General features: G+C 34.5%; 1 protein-coding gene across 1 annotated transcript in view; it reads left to right on the top strand.

Moving 5' to 3' along the window:
* LOC108355674 (lysosome membrane protein 2) overlaps window positions 1-17,559 on the top strand; it is a gene marked incomplete at its 5' end in the record, with an annotated part of 259,295 nt that overhangs the window by 100,771 nt on the left and 140,965 nt on the right. The window contains 2 exons of the mRNA XM_017606824.1: window positions 11,649-11,740; window positions 11,798-12,025. Coding sequence (XP_017462313.1) covers window positions 11,649-11,740; window positions 11,798-12,025 — 320 coding nt within the window. The remainder of the gene's footprint in view (window positions 1-11,648; window positions 11,741-11,797; window positions 12,026-17,559) is intronic.

The following is a 17,559-nucleotide window of genomic DNA, read 5'->3' as shown; positions in this document are numbered from 1 at the left end:
CGCATTCCTGGAAGGCGTGGCGGCGAAACAGGACGTCCTGCAATGGTAGATGTTGAAGAAGTGTTAGAGGAAGTGGAACTAGGTCCATCGACTTCAGTGGGAATGATGGAAAGACGGACGGGAATACCAAAACCTACAGTTCACAAAGCTTTAAAAGACCATCGATTTCATCCCTACCACATTCAACGTGTTCAGGCTCTACAAGAAAGAGATTACCTGGCGAGAGTTAGATTTTGCCGTGAAATGTTGCGAATGCATGAATCAGACCCCAACTTTTTTAATAAAATAATTTGGAGCGATGAATCATCATGCAAACGTGATGGTTATTTTAATTTACATAACCTTCACAGTTGGCAGATAGACAATCCTCACAATGAGAGAAGATCGTTCGCAGTACCGGTACAAAATAAATTTATGGTGCGGTATTTTTAATTGTCAGATATTGGGACCTGTGGAACTGCCGCCAACGCTCAACTCTCACAGTTATTTAGACTTCGTTCAGGAACGGCTTCCAACTCTTTTGGAAGATGTACCCTTAAACCTGCGGCGAAGACTATGGCTGCAAAATGACGGGTGCCCTGCTCACTACGGGCGTGAAGTAAGAGCTCATTTAGACGAAACTTATCCTCGCCGATGGATTGGACGATACGGGCCAATCACGTGGCCCGCTCGATCGCCAGACCTGAATCTATTAGGTTTTTTCTACTGGGGCTGTCTTAAGGACAAAATTTATTCAAAAACAATTCAAAACAAAGAGCATTTGCGGAAACAAATAAATGGAGCTGCTGCTGAGATAGCCCAATTGAGTTTAAGATCTCTAAAAGCGTCTTTTCTTAAAAGGTGCCGAACTTGTATTAGAGTAGAAGGTCGCCAATTTGAGCATATTTTTATCAATAAATGAATAAATTTTTCTTCAAACAACTCATGTATATCTTATTTCACGTGAACCCATCCTTCACACAAAATATTGATAGATATACCCCTTGTTATAGACTCTAGTCCGAATTCTGGTAAGTAACATTAAATAATGTCAGGAGCAGGTAATAATGTACCTTTGTACTATTTAGCATGTCATTTGACGGTAACAAGAGCAAATTCAATTTAAATCTATTAAATACATTCTGTCCTTTACCCACAAAAGCGGCTATAACTTTTTTTTCTATTCAAAGCAGTAAGTGTGGCACCTTTCTGAAATCTTTATTAAATGAGCAATTTTTTTATGTAATGTAAAGTTATAGCTCAGTAAATTTTTTTTTCACCCGAGATAGTCAAAGTTGGGGAAGAAAATATCAAAAAGTTAAAAATTCAGGAATAGTCCTAATTTTATGATGGTTCCTTAATATATTTTAACTACATTGCATTTGAGTAAGGAGAGGCAACTATCTGGAAGTATTTTACATAAAAAATTTACTAAGTATTGCCCGGTTTGTAGTTGCAGTTAAAGAAAACACATGAAAAGGCACGATTTTTTTTTATTTGAAAAAATGTAAATATTTCAAAAACGGTGACACTTTTACCTGAAAATTTTTTGTTTATCAGGGAGCTCACCCCCCCACCTACCTTCCCCTAAAGTTTGGCACGTTACTTCTGGGACAAAAAATTTTATTATTAACATATTAATTTTTCTTTAATATCTATAAGGTACAGACATCGGCCTTTTTGTTATAAGTGTAGATATATATATCATTTATTTTATCAATTTAATACAATAAAATTTTTCAAACAGTGGTACCCAGATTGCAATATTCAATTTATCTTATAAATTAAATTAAATTCAAATTTTAAAACAGGTGGCACTTTAAAAATATATTTTTGGCTATAAGCCGTCTTAAGCCTCTTTCTTTTGACGCCCAAATTGCAATATTCACTTTTTCTTATATATTTACTTAAACTGCAATTTTCAAACAGGTGGCAACTCTCTAATTTGTTTCTTTCTATATTTAAAGTTAGACCTCTAGCAATACATCAGTGAAAACTGCATTCAAATTCATACATTCGTTTTCGAGTGATGCGCGTGCAATCATACAAACATACAGACAGACAGACAAAAATACCTAAAAATGGTTGCTTTGGTTTTGGTGCTCTAATAAAGACCCCCCACATTACTTTTTCTTTAATATCTATAATGTACAGACATCGATCTGTTACAATTTTATTATATGTGATGCCGATGAAAAACAAAATATTTTTTTTCGGGTTCAAAACTATCCTATCTTTTAAGTTGGAACCAACAATAGACAACCAAAAAATTTCATTGAAATCGGCTAAGCGGTTTCGGAGATTAGCGTAAACGAACACAGTGACACGGGATGTTTATATGTTAAGATATGAGAACATATTGCATGGAGCTGAATTTGCCATAATTCGACTTTGGGGGCACCTATCGGGCTTATTTTTGGCAGGTGTATTTATCTTTATGTATAAATGCGATTTTTTAGCATAGCTCGACCCCTGCGCCACCCATCGGAACAAAGCAACAATCATTCGAATCGGTTAAGAAACATAGGAGAAAATTGTTCCCGCTTAATTCATGCTTGCCTATTTACATATATGTAGATATGAGAACACATTGCATGGAACTGAATTTGCCATATTTCGAGTTTGTGTAATCCTCCTCAGAAACACCTTTCCACCAAAGCAACAATCATTCGAATCGGCTAAGAAACATAGGAGAAAATTGTTCCCAATTAATTCATGCTTGCTATTTATATATAGACAACCAGACCCGGTGAAATTCGCCCCGCCCAAAAATTAGTTTTTTTATTGAAACATTTTGTCCAACGTGTTCGCCAGCAATTCACGTTCACGTTTGGGTTTGTGGTCGACAGAAGGCATATCCTCCATTGCGGTCTTAAAAAACCTGACGAAAGCGTTATACCGGGAAGAAGTCCTTGCGGCTCGATGGTCAATCGTCCTTGAATCTGTATAGTATAGTTGGTGGCAATTTCCAAACTGGTGAGTATCATTGGTCCACATTCTGTTTAGTCAACGTAAAGCAAGGACCGCAATGGTTCTGATGGTTGATTTAACGGGGGTAATTTGACCTTGATCTCTGGTGCTTCCGAATTAACGATTTTTAGGAATAACTCCAGTGCCACCTTGCCACGAACACAGTGACACGGGATTTTTACATATTAAGATAAGCACATTGCGAGGAGCATAGAAAAAATGTCGACGAAAAAAAAAAATATTTTTTCTCGGGTTCAAAACTATCCTGTCTATCAGGTTGGAACCAACAATGCACACTCAAAAAATTTCATTGAAATCGGTTAAGTGGTTTCGGAGATTAGCATAAACGAACGCCGTGACACGGGAGTTTTTATATTAAGATAAGCACGTTGCGAGGAAAATAAAAAAAATGTCGACGAAAAAAAAAATATTTTTTCTCGGGTTCAAAACTATCCTATCTTTTAAGTTGGAATCAACAATGCACAACCACAAAATTTCATTGAAATCGGTTAAGCGGTTTCGGAGGCTAGCGTAAACGAACAGAGTGACACGGGACTTTTATATATTAAGATAAGAGAACATATTGCGTGGAACTGATTTTGCCATTATTCGACTTTGGAGGCACCTATCGGGCTCATTTTTGGCAGGTGTATTTATCCTTATGTATAAATGCGATTTTTTAGCATAGTTCGACCCCTGCGCCACCTATGGGGCAAGTTAAAATTTGTAAACTCATCGGTTAAGAAACATAGGCGAAAATCGTTCCTAATTAATTCATGCTTGCCTATTTATATGTAGATATGAGAACATATTGCTTGGAACTGAATTTTCCGTAACTTGACTTTGGAGGCACCTATCAGGAAAGTTAAAAGTGTAGCACACACACTTCCTCCTCCGAAACACCTTTCCAACAAAGCATAAATCATTCCCATTGTTCCCAATTAATTCATGCTTGCCTATTTATATACACTTAGATATGAGAACATATTGCATGGAACTTTATTTTCCATAACTTGACTTTGGGGGCACCTATCGGGCTCATTCTTGGCAGGTGTATTTATCCTTATGTAGCGAATATGTATTCGGAGTTTGAAGCAAAATGCTTGCCTATTTATATATAGATATCGTATAAGGGAAATGCTAAAAAACCGTCAAAAAAATTTTTCAAAACGCTGGATGTCTCGCTTCCCGCAATTTTTTATTTCCTGCCGCTAAATAGACTTCAAAATGGCCAGTTTTGTCGGGAAAACAGTTAAATTGGCAGTCCTGGTTACGGCAAGTTTAGTTCACTGCACTTGGTGCTTGGATACGGAAAATAAATTTGTTTTTACAGGCGTAAATTAAAAATGCGCCGTGCAACTCTCCTCCTCATGTTTATTTGAGGGCAGAAATGGCAGCGCTTTTGCCGGATCAGAGGGCAACCTGCTGATAAAAGAACACGACACTCTGTGAAAGGGCAGAATAAGTTCAGCCTTTTTTCGAGAAAATAAAAAACTATGAATTGGTAATAAAAATAGGAAAAAAAAGTAATTTATATTTAGAGGCAAATAGGCAGAAAAGCTTATTTATGCCTAGTAGCGTCTTTTCGCGTTAATTTTGTTCCTTTTTTTTGCTTTGTGTCCATTATTATTAACTTCTCGGCGGAGCGGTTAAAAAGCACGTACGTACAGTGAAACTTGCAATTATAACCTTGAAAATGCTTTTTCTATGGCGTTTAACATTGGATAGTGTGCTGGCAGAAATTTCAGTACGCATCCATTATTTTCGTTCCTTATATACCCGAAATAGTCAGATGTAGTCAAATTTAGTCCGAAAAGCGTTTTTTAACATGAAAATTATAGCAGAAATGATAGTACAGCTTAACGCTCTTCAGTCAGAATTTTTACTGGCAAAATCTTGAAAAGTGTCGAACTCAAAGAACAAACGAAAAGTCAGAATAATCTAAAAACTAAAAAGGTGAATTGAAAATGGAAGGAGGCAAGAAAATAATTGATAACTAAGTGTTTATTGTGCTTCTGTGAATGTGTTTTGTACATACATTTCTAATTTTATTTGACATTCGTTTTTCTTTTTGTTGTGACTCTTTAGACTAAAAATTAGGTTTTTTGCTTTCCTTTACTTTCTCCTGTTATTCTCTTTTAGTCAGCGCATTTTCCTTATGCTCTTGAATTTTGACACTTTTCAGATTTTAGTCAGAAGATATAAGGAATGGATGTAATGTGGAACGATTTTCCGTCATCTCTTTTCAAATTTGGTTTTGATACAAACCGGTTTCGGCGTTGTGTCATCTTCAGTGTCATTTTTCGTTCTGAATAGTTTCTGTTTGTCTGTCACTATTTATAGCCTTGTTAAATCGTCGTTGATTCATAGTTAGGTACGTCTCAACGGATTATATTCTTTCGTTCAACCAGTAGTTTCAGTTCTGTGTGTACATCCTCAGGTAGAAATTAGCTGCTCATCTCTTTTTTGATTAATTGTTGCATGGATTCGCAGGTAGGTAAAGATCAGTTATTTTCTTTCTCTTTGTTTCTGTAGTTTGGACCTGCATTTCATTGTTTATGGTAGTTGCAGGGTTTCTGTTTTGTTTTGCGTATAGCAGCCTGGGTGGTTCGAATAATATATCAGATGCGGTGTTTATTTGCTCATTTATTATTTTCCCGACGAACGTCTTTTGTTTGTATATCTCCATATTCTCTTATACGTTTAGGCGTTGTCCTTTGTGCTGTACATGGAGAACTTTGGCTGTCTTTCCTATTTTCATTGGCGTGCAATGGTTTTCTGCCATATGGTTTGCGAAGTTCGATTCCGGGGTGGTAGAAGGTTTTAGCATTTTTTTGTTGTAGTCCCTTATATGTTCACGATATCTTGTTTTTATCTTGCGCCCTGTTTGTCCTATGTAACTATGTTGACATTCGCAAGTCAACTTATATACACCTTGCTTGTCTAGTGGGTCTTCCTCGTTTGCACTATTTCGTAGTATCCTCCCCACATTGTCCTTCGTTCTAAATGCTATACTAATGTTATACTTTTGGAATACCTTAGCCAATTTATATGACGTTTTGCCCGTATAAGTCAAGACTGCCGAAGCCTTTTCATTATTTTCCTTCTTATTTGATTTCTTCTTTTTTGTTTCTATTCTTACCTTGTTTACTAGGCTCTTTCTGTATCCATTATTTTCCGTGATTGCGAATATCGTATTAAGTTCTTTGCTGTAAGCTTCTTTTTCCAATAGGGTTCGTTCAAGCCTGGTTATTAGATGTCTAAAGCTGAGATCCCACGATTGCCGCAAATGGACCAATCTGGAACAATTTTTATTGTGCTGTATTGGAGCACAATAAAAAAATTGTCCCAATCAAATTCTGTACAGTCACACGGTTGCCTCTTTTTATACAATTCTCATTGCCGTAAGTTGGCGAAAAGCAATATAGTGACAATAATTGCCCCAAACTTTTCACACGATTGTTCGAGCATGCGGCAATTGTGACCATAAAGTGTTGCGCTGACCTCTAAATTCTGTTTTTTCTCTGTTGTGTAAAAATGGCGTATTCTTACTAAAAAAAAAATAAATCAATTGCATCTGATTTGTATATTGCGGGCTCATTTTGTGCAAATTTGTTGTTGTTTGAAAGAAAATAAGCAAAAACTTGTGCCCAACGAAAACTCACGCATTTATTTAGAAGTTTGATTGTATAGTTTTTTTATTTTTCGACGATAACTGCAACGTGCTATGTGGAGTTCAAGTTGCAACAGTTTTCTTTTTAATTTTGTTACGTAGAGGTTTTTTTATTCATTACAAGTAAAATTGGTACAAAATAGTTATGTTTGTTTAAACGAAAGCTGCGAATTTACATAATTTATGTTTGGAATGAAATTTTATAATTATATGTACAGCTCGCAACAAAAGATAGTACCTTAACATTTTGATCAGGCTTTTCTTCTGTTGTTTAATGTTAATTTTTTCCTATAAAACTATAGCTCATTGTCTAGTAAAAGCCACATAAGTCCAAATTTCAAACTTTATACAAAAATTATAAACATTTCTTAAAATTTTGATCACAATTCAATGGTTTTTAATTTGGGTTTCTAGAAAAAATTTTGTATTGCAGTTTACAAAGTAATTTACAGAGAAGAAAGTGCATAATACCGTCAGCTAAAAATATTCTGAAAAATCAAGAGGATCTTTGAGCAACTTCTCACTTCCACCTTATTGTACTAAATTTTAATGAGCTACAAAACTAAATAACCATTTTTTTCTAGAAATCCAATTTAAAAACCGTGGGATTGTGTTCAAAAGTTTAAGAAATTTTTATAATTTTTGTATAAAGCTTGCAATTTGGATTTATGCAGTTTTTGTTAGACAATGAGCTATACTTTTATACGAAAATAATGAAGATTAAATAAGTAGAAGAAAAATAGTCAAGACTGGTCAAAATGTTGAGGTTCTACTGCTTTGTCGTGGGCTGTATTGAACTTTTAAGTTTTTTTTTTAAATACCTTTCGTATTCTTCTCGTATGAGTTTTGCTTGTGGTGGTATATATCGCGGCAAAGATTCCGTTATCGGACTTCAAGAAAAATTATAATTTCACTACAAATTAAATTAAAAGTTATGTTGCTTCCGAAAACAAGGATATTAATTTCAGTGATTTTTGGACACATAAGGAAGCAAAAAAGTAAATTATTAATAAACAGCCTAAATATTGATGTGTATTGTTCACTTCAATTGCCGCACAAGAATACAATAAATATTGCCGCAATTTTGAAATTTTCATTGCCCCATGATTGCCAATCGAGCTATCACACGATTGCCGCACACGGGCCGTATTTGATTGGGCACAGTAAGCACAATATCGGCCTCTATTGCCGCATGAGTCAATGTATTGTGAAATCACACGATTGGGGCATAAAATGAGGCAATAATTGGTGTATTGCGGCAATCGTGGGATCCCAGCTTAAAGGCTGCATTTTTGTGCTTTTGAGGGTGGTTTGAAGTATTGTGTATTATCGTGTCTGTGGCCGTGCGCTTTCTATATATCCCGAATTCGCATTTGTTGGTAACCTTATTTATTTTAATTGTTATGTCCAAATAGTTTATTTTGCCTTCGTTTTCCTCATCCATAGTGAAATCTATATTCGTGTGTTGGTCGTTGAGATAGCCTAGAATTTGTTCTCCCTTGTCTCCCGTTACAAGACATATGATGTCATCGACGTATCTTGCGTAGAACTTTACTCCCAGGCTTGTTGTCAGCTCCGTCATATATTTTTCCTCTAAATGTTGCATGAACACTTCCATTAAAATTGCAGATGTGGGATTACCCATCCCTACCCCGTTAGTTTTTCTATATATTTTGTTATTAAACTTGAAGTAGTTTTGGTCTAGTGTTACCCTCAATGTGTTCACGATTTCCGTTGCTACGTTCTTGTCTGTTTTTTCTATCAAAGTTTCAGTCAAGATGGTAACTGTTTCTGCCGTTGGTATCGATGGGTAAAGATCCTTTAACATCAAATGATAAAAATTTCGGTTCTTTGGGTATTTCTAGCGATTTCATCCTTTCAATTAACTCCGCTGTATTCGTAATTGTGTATTTATTGGGCAGTTCCAGTTTCGGTTGGGTCCTTTCTCATCATCCGACAATTTGTCTCTTTGATTAGTTGCTCTGTCTTTTCTTTATATTCTTTTTCGTACATTATTACCGTTGTGTTCCCCTTGTCTGCTTTTTTTGTGATTACTTTATTCGTTTTGAGTTTTTTCTTTAGCCCTTTGACAGTTTTATTTTCGTCTCTTAGTTTTTTCTTCTCCATGGATTTTATGCTTTTTTAATTATACGTCTACATATGTGTCTTGCATGATCTTGATCCTCGCTTGGTAGTAATGATATGGCCATTTCCGCGTCTACAATAGTGTGCTCTACCTCTTTATTGTTATCATAATTTTCTATGTTGTGTTTCAGACCTGTTTCCAATATTTCTGTCTCTTGTTTGCTAATGGAAACCTTAGTCAAGTTTACGAATCTGGAATGGAAAGGCATTTCGCTGTGTTGTACAACCTGNAAACTATTCCGAACGAAAAATTACACTGAAGATGGCACAACGCCGAAACCGGTTTGTTTCCAAACCAAATTTGACAAGGAATGACGGAAAATCGTTCCACATANGCTTTCTATTGAGGTCATCGAGTTTTTTGTTTAATTTATTGTATTTTTGTCCCATATATTTACTTTATTTCATCTAATATCTCCAGGAGCGTGCTGACAGGAAGGAGTTCCGCTAGTTCTAAATGAATGTAGCTGTGCGTTCCTTTTTGGCATACAGGTTCTTAATTTCATGTCGAAGGAAGCTGTTTTCTGCTCTTTTCAAGATTTTTCGCCTTTGATCTGTGCTCGATTTTAGATTAATTCTTGCGAATTTCGGCGTAACATTTAGAATTAAACATTGTTTATTACTATTATACGGGCAAAACGTCATATAAATTGGCTAAGGTATTCCAAAAGTATAACATTAGTATAGCATTTAGAACGAAGGACAATGTGGGGAGGATACTACGAAATAGTGCAAACGAGGAAGACCCACTAGACAAGCAAGGTGTATATAAGTTGACTTGCGAATGTCAACATAGTTACATAGGACAAACAGGGCGCAAGATAAAAACAAGATATCGTGAACATATAAGGGACTACAACAAAAAAATGCTAAAACCTTCTACCACCCCGGAATCGAACTTCGCAAACCATAGGGCAGAAAACCATTGCACGCCAATGAAAATAGGAAAGACAGCCAAAGTTCTCCATGTACAGCACAAATGACAACGCCTAAACGTATAAGAGAATATGGAGATATACAAACAAAAGACGTTCGTCGGGAAAATAATAAATGAGCAAATAAGCACCGCATCTGATATATTATTCGAACCACCCAGGCTGCTATACGCAAAACAAAACAGAAACCCTGCAACTACCATAAACAATGAAATGCAGGTCCAAACTACAGAAACAAAGAGAAAGAAAATAACTGATTTTTACCTACCTGCGAATCCATGCAACAATTAATCAAAAAAGAGGTGAGCAGATAATTTCTACCTGATGTACACACAGAACTGAAACTACTGGTTGAACGAAAGAACTATGAACCAACGACGATTTAACACGGCTATAAATAGTGACAGACAAACAGAAACTATTCCGAACGAAAAATTACACTGAAGATGGCACAACGCCGAAACCGGTTTGTTTCCAAACCAAATTTGACAAGGAATGACGGAAAATCGTTCCACATAACATCACACTCCTACCCTGTCGGAAACACCAACAACGAAAATGAGAATAAGGAATGGACCTATTTATGGATTCTGGCTTTATCCATAACTAAAAATGAATTGTGTTATTCTGGTCTTGAAATACTTGGAAACGGGCCGAGTTCACAGTGGAATGAGACAATTTTTTTGGTGAATATGAATATGAAGAAAATAAACAAAAATTAGCAGTTTAAAGTTCAAATAAATAGAAAAAACCCAAAGCCGATTTTCAATGTGCCTGGATCGTAAAGAAAAACCAACGGGTAACAGCAAATTCACATTAAACCAAAAAGGGTAGTTTCTTTTAATTTGAATAAAGTTTCACTGAATCTGGATATAGTTTCATTTAATTTGAATAAAGTTTAGTGAATCTGTTTTTTTTTTTTATACATATATACGTGTATTTATTTGTTGGATCTGCTTATTTTACAAGCCTAACAACAAGTTTACGTCTAATTTACAATGTTATTGCTTAAACCCTGGGGTTGAGCCCTGTTGGTTTAACGTCGCTTAACAAAATGCTGATATATCTCTTCTTCGCAGGCGTGATAGATTTATTGTGTTGCATAGGCCACTTGCCAGTGGATTTGGGTGATTACGCAATTTTATTTTACATTTTTCTTTGCTGCAGTCGATTACAAATTTAACCATAGATTTACCAAGATTCCTATGTATATTTTCGTGGCGGACATACCACGGTGTTCCAATTAAGGTGCTTAGCGTTTTAGATTGGAATCTATGGATCCTGTTAATGTTGGTTGCACAGGTCGTACGCCTCAGTTGAATACCATACATCCATATAGGCTTAATGACTATATTATATATAAGTACTTTTTTTATCTAGTTTCAATTTTGATTTACTGTTTATGAGCCAGTTTACTCTAGCTGACTTTAGCTACAATTGTTTTATCTTGGTTGATATGTGCTTGCGCCAAGTTAGTCTCCTATCAAAGTGCATTCCGAGATATTTCACCTCATTGGCTTGTGGAATATGGACATTATTTAATTGAATCTAGAAATAGTTTCATTTTATTTCAAAAAGGTTTCGCTTAATCTGATATAGGTTTCATTTAATTTGAAAAAGGTTTCTCTTAGTTTGAAAAAGGGGCGATTTAAACTGAAAATGCTTTATAAGGAAGGAGTTACAACATTTTTTGCGACCCAGTTATACAGAGATGTGAATATAGTTTACCTGTTTATTTCAAATATTTAATATATTCCTTCGAACCTGGTTTTAGGTACTCAATTTGGTTTTTTTTTTTTAAGATAAATTTAATTGCTTTCACGCAAACTCATGCGTATACATATTTACATACGTACATACCTTACTACATAATTCTAGAAAATGACTGTACCGATTTTTATGCAATATTTCAGTTTAATCATTGCTTGTATAATTTTGTCTTTTAGTTTTGGGAGTAATGCTACTACTTTTTGTCATAAGTATCACTGGCTTTTTCATCATGTGGTTTACAGAGTACTACAACAACACAATGCTTTCGGTAAATGTATACACGATATTTGCATTTACCTTTTCGTAAAGTATTTATTTATTTCAGCAAATAGTTTTAAAAAATAATTCTGAGATAGCGCGAAATTGGATGGATCCAGATCCTAAATATGACACACTATTGAAAGTACACATATTCAACTACACAAATATTGATAACTATTTGGCTGGAATCGATGATAAAATTAAAGTGGAGGACATAGGGCCTCTAACGTATAAAGAACATACAACTAAAGTTGATGTTTCATTTAATCAAAATTACACCGTCACCTTCAGGGTAAGTTGGATTTTAACACATATTAGCCCGCTCAAGTTAGATATTCAAGGTTATAATAATTCGCATAAAACAGAAAATTGGCACGAAAAAATGTATTCAAGGTCAAAGGTGATATAAGGTGATTTTTAGCAAAACGGCAAGGTTTATAATAAGGTTCGGAAATATTCACTCAGCTTCGTACGCGAACGCGAACGTGAACGTATCAAATATTCCCTATTGATTCTCCTTCGCGACCGGGAAGTACAAAACAAGTCCAGATCGTTCGCGTTCGCGAATGTCAGGTAGAAAACCTTTCCGCTGTTATTCGTACGCGTATGTATTGGTAGACCAAACAGCGTGCGTTCATATATGTAGCTATAAGTGGCATCGATGCCTTCGCGAAGGTTAACTGCTGTCGTTCTCGTTCATAAGTGAATGTAAATGCTGCATCAAAACTTCGCGGAAAGTTGATAGGACTTGGTCTCTAGATATGAAATAAGTTTTTATTTTTAAAAATTATAAAATCTGCACCGTTCGATGGATTAAAAGAAATAAGGTGCCAAATGAAAGGGCTGGGCCTGAAGACGTACACTAAGGACTAAGGATGTGCAAGAAGTGTTATTTTTTTGGACAGGGTATTTTTATAAATTTTAAAATCTGGCCCGTTCGTTGGGTAAAAAAAAAAATTAGGTGTCAAATGAAAGGATTATGCCTCTATATGTAAAATATGCTTTAAACTAAGCAAAACTATTTGGTTTTAATCAGTTGTTATACATATACATATATATATTCATATACAAATTTAAGTGCAGAATTAAATAAATATACATACATACATATGTACATAGAATATAAATTATCTTTATCAGTTTTAATTTAAGTATTTTCATGTACATATATACTTACATACATATTTACCCGTACATAAATGTAAGTGCGGAAATAAATAATACTTTAATATGAAATTTCAAAAAATATTTCATTTGACACCTAATTTGTTTTAATTTAACGAACGGTCCCGATTATAAAGTTTATAAAAATATTGTAACCCTGTCCAAAAAAAGAACCCTTCTGCACATCTCTAGATTCCCCTCAGATAGCCTCTTCGTTTGACACCTCACTATTGAAAATCCGGTGAACAGTGTAAATATTACAATTTTTTAGACAGGTGGAAACCCTATTCAAAAAATAAAAACTTATTTAATATCTAGAGGCCAAGCCCTTCAATTTGTCACCTAATTTTTGAAGATCATGCAAACGATGTAAATATTATAATTTTGTAGACAGGCGGCAAAATAAATCATTATTGTACGTATTCAGGCCCGGCCCTCTCATTTGACTCCTTATTTTTTTTTTAATCCAACGAACCGTGCAGATTTTATAATTTTCAAAAAGGTGGCAATCCTATTCAAAAAATAAAAACTTATTTCATATCTAGAGGCCTAGCCCTTTCATTTCACACCTCATCTTTGAAAATCGAATGAACGGTGCAAATCTTATGCAATTAACAAAATTGCCTTCGCATAGTATCTCTAGCCACACCAACTTTCCGCGAATGTTTGACACAGCATTTACATTCACTTATGAACGAGAACGACAGCAGTGAACGTTCGCGAAAGCATCGATGCCACTTATAGCTACATATATGAACGCACGCTGTTTGGTCTACCAATACATACGCGGACGATCTGGACTTGTATGCCTCTCGTTCGCGAAGGAGAATCAATAGAAAATATTTGATACGTTCGCGTATAAAATCATAGATGTATGTACGCAAACGTTCATATATGAATATTTCCAAACCCTGGTTTATAACAAAAATAGATGAGAAAAAAGTGTATATTATGCAATTATCTATAAAATTTTTAAAATTTTTCTTCCTAGCGATTCAAAAAATTGTGTTCTTCATAATATGAACAATTTACACTGTACTTGTGAGGTAGTATTTTCCCCGGTAAGCGCACTCCACGACTTATTGTAGTTGTTTGATTAAATAGTATTGCATGAAATAAAAATAGTACCATTGGAAATGATGAAAGCGGTGTGAATAAAAAGTAGTTAGAGAAAACATTAATCTAATTGATAATTCCACTAGTTTACAAGAACTGCCACCTGTTGCATTCAAAAACTTAAAAAATATTCGAAATGTGAATCAGTGTTATAAGAGAGTCATATTTCATCGTAAACCGTGCAGCCGTTGCTGAGGGAAGAGAAGTCTCGCATAGTGCATTTTTTTTAATTCATCAAATTTTTAAACACCCTAGACCGGTGGAAAAAGTTCATAATTACGAAAATTTAAAACTTCATCACAGATCTATAGGCTAAGGTCTTTAATTTGACAGCTCATTTTTGAAATTCCTTTTAAGAAGTATTCTCAAACTAAACCTTCTTAAATCTCTTTCATCTGACATGGTGATATACATGTACATTTTTCAATAAACTGATGAACTAATTTGAATTTGATTGAACACATAGCAACCCTCCTAAATAAAGGTCAGAAATAAAGCTTTTTCGAACCCATTTCGATCGATACTCATCTTTTAATAATTCATCCCACTTATTGAACAATTTGAATGTAACTTTTTCAACACGCGGCAATCCTTTTCAATCATTCCAAAACTTCAAACTAAAGATTTCTTAACATTCTTTTGTTTGACCAAAGGACATAAATCTATAAGAGGAGACAACACGTTATAATTGTAGCGAGTGTGAACATCAGGAGCGTGCCTTCTCTTTTCATCCAATCATAAAACGTATTTGGGCAAAAGAGAAAGCACGCTCCTGATGTGTCCACGCGTTACAATTATAACGTGTTGTCTCTTCTTATAGATTCACGTTCTTTGGTTTGACTATGGAATTTTTATATTTCTTATACTAATTGAATTAGACCTTTCAAACAGGTGGCAGCGCTTTTCAAGCTTAATCCTTGTTAACTCTCCTTCGTCGGACATTGCGATACATATTTTAATTAACTGATGAATTAAGTGGAATTTAACACAACATGTGGCAACCCCGCTAAATATTAAGAAAAAAAATGCAAACCCCCTTCGTTTGGTACGCAAATTTTAATAATTCGGTTAAGTTATTAAATAATTTGAATTTAACTTTTTAAAGAGATGGTGACCCTCTTCCAACAGCTCAAACATATTCTTAGAATCTGGCCGATTAATCGGCTAGTATCGGCCAAAAGAATCGGCATCGGCACCGGTCGTTCTTGGCCGATTCTTTTTACTTTTTCCGCAATTTAAAAAAATATTCGTCAAAATTTGAAACTGTTTAATCAGATTTGTTAGAATATTTTTGAGTACGCAGTTTTTTACATTTTAGTATAATAAAGTGCAAGTTTGAAGCAAGGTACATTAAAAATAGGTAGAAGCCAATTTGACGTCAAACTTACAAACGTCAAAGGTTTCGGGAGAGCAAAAATGAGAATGAGGATGTGAAATGAAAAACAAAAAATTACATTTGGCTGACGTTTTTAAGAAAATTTTAAGTTTATTTTCCTTAGGACGCTTTTATCAACTTGTGAGGTTGTATGTCCAGACCACCATAAATACTATAAATATATAGCAAAGGTATTTACGGCAAACTTAGTCTAGATATCAACCTCGTCGTAGGTATCATATCAAAGACATAGAATTAGAAAAACTCTAGAGATAGATGTCGCCTCGCCAGAAGAAGTTAAAAATATCCACTACATACGCTACAGCGGAAATGGATGCCACGCCATTTCTTTAAATGAAATTAATTGCTGCTATATGTATGTATGTACATATGTAGGCATATACTAAATGTGAGCAAACATTTTGCTTGCATAGTCTTCTGTTCTCTTTTCACTGCAAGTTGAATTATTTTAGTATCTATTGCAAAATTTTATACAGACAAGACTAAAAAGTAGAAAATAAATTTTAAAAAAACTTTTTATAAATGGACTAAAATTAGAAAATAATATTTCTCAGTCCCATAGAACTGGTTTTGATAACTTTTGATTTTGAAATTTTAGAAAAGGTCATTATAAACAATTTATGAGATTGAAAATGAAAAGCGTGGGGCGCATGTAATAGGCCTGATTTGAAATTGAAGAGTAATATATGTATGTATGTGGGTATATTAGTAACGACCGCTTAAAATCGATCTCAAAGTTGTACTTTCGCTGTAGAAATTTTAGGTCTATGTTATGTATGTAGTTTGAATATTGTCAATTAAATCTAATGCTTTGTATTGCATGCGCTCTACGTTTTCCGTTTTCAATCTCATAAATTGTTTATAATGACTTTTGCTAAAATTTCAAAATCAAAAGTTATCAAAACAAATTCTATGGGACTGAGATATATTATTTTATTATTACAACGCTTTTATCAACTTGCAATGTTGTATGTCCAGACCCCCATTTATACTAGCTGAATTCTTTTGTAAGCGAGCGACAAAAGAACGCTCAACTCTGGTAAAATTTCCTTTTAGCCACTTAAGCAACCCTGTTGGTAGCTGGCAAGAAAATGTGATTAGTTTAACGGGATTTAGATACAAAAACCAATTTAAATGAGTAATTATACGAGGTATTTGCGTAATATATATACTCTTTTAAAATATAAGTCACGTATAAAAAGGAAGCAAAAATTTGCCTCTCCGCTTTCCCATTAGCAATTCACAATAGAACAGTTTTTTCGCTTACCAACACTAGCCTTCAGGTCGCGTATTTTCAAACCGACCTGGCTGAGCTCGGATAAATAGCCGAGGTTGTGTTGTTGCTTTGCATGTATTTCGTCATTTAAGCGAGTGTTCTTTTGTAGCAAAGCTATTTATGGCAAATTCTAGACATCAACCTAGTCTAGATATCAACCTCGTTGTGGGTTTCATATCAAAGACGTACAATTACAAAAACTCTAGGGATAGATGTCGCCTCGTCAGAAGAAGTTAAAAATATCCACTACATACGCTACAGCGGAAATGGGCGACACGCCATTTCTTTAAATTAAATTAATTACTGCTATATGTATGTATGTACATATGTAGGCATATACTAAATGTGAGCAAACATTTTGCTTGCATAGTCTTTTGTTCTCTTTCACTGCAAGTTGAATTATTTTAATATCTATTGCAAAATTTTGTACAGACAAGACTAAAAAATAGAAAATAAATGAAATAAAAAAAAACTTTTTAATATACAACGCTTTTATAAATGGACTAAAAAGTAGAAAATAATATTTCTCAGTCCCACAGAATTGGTTTTGATAACTTTTGATTTGGAAATTTTAGCAAAAGTCATTATAAACAATTAATGACATTGAAAATGAAAAGCGCGGGGCGCATGTAATACACCTGAATTGATATGAAAAGTAACATATGTATGTATGTGGGCATAAGAATAACGACCGCTTAAAATCGATTTCAAATTTGTACTTTCGCTGTAGAATGTTATGTAGTTTGACTATTGTCAATGAAATCGAATACTTTGTACTGCATGCGCTCCACGTTTTTCGTTTTCAATGTCATTAAATGTTTATAATAACTTTTGCTAAAATTTCAAAATCAAAAGTTATCAAAACAAATTCTGT

This window comes from Rhagoletis zephyria, unplaced genomic scaffold, assembly GCF_001687245.7.
Source record: "Rhagoletis zephyria isolate East Lansing unplaced genomic scaffold, Rhagoletis_zephyria_1.1 Rzeph_scaffold_00168, whole genome shotgun sequence".
NCBI classification, from domain to species: domain Eukaryota; kingdom Metazoa; phylum Arthropoda; class Insecta; order Diptera; family Tephritidae; genus Rhagoletis; species Rhagoletis zephyria.
This window is presented reverse-complemented; position numbering and strand designations above follow the sequence as displayed.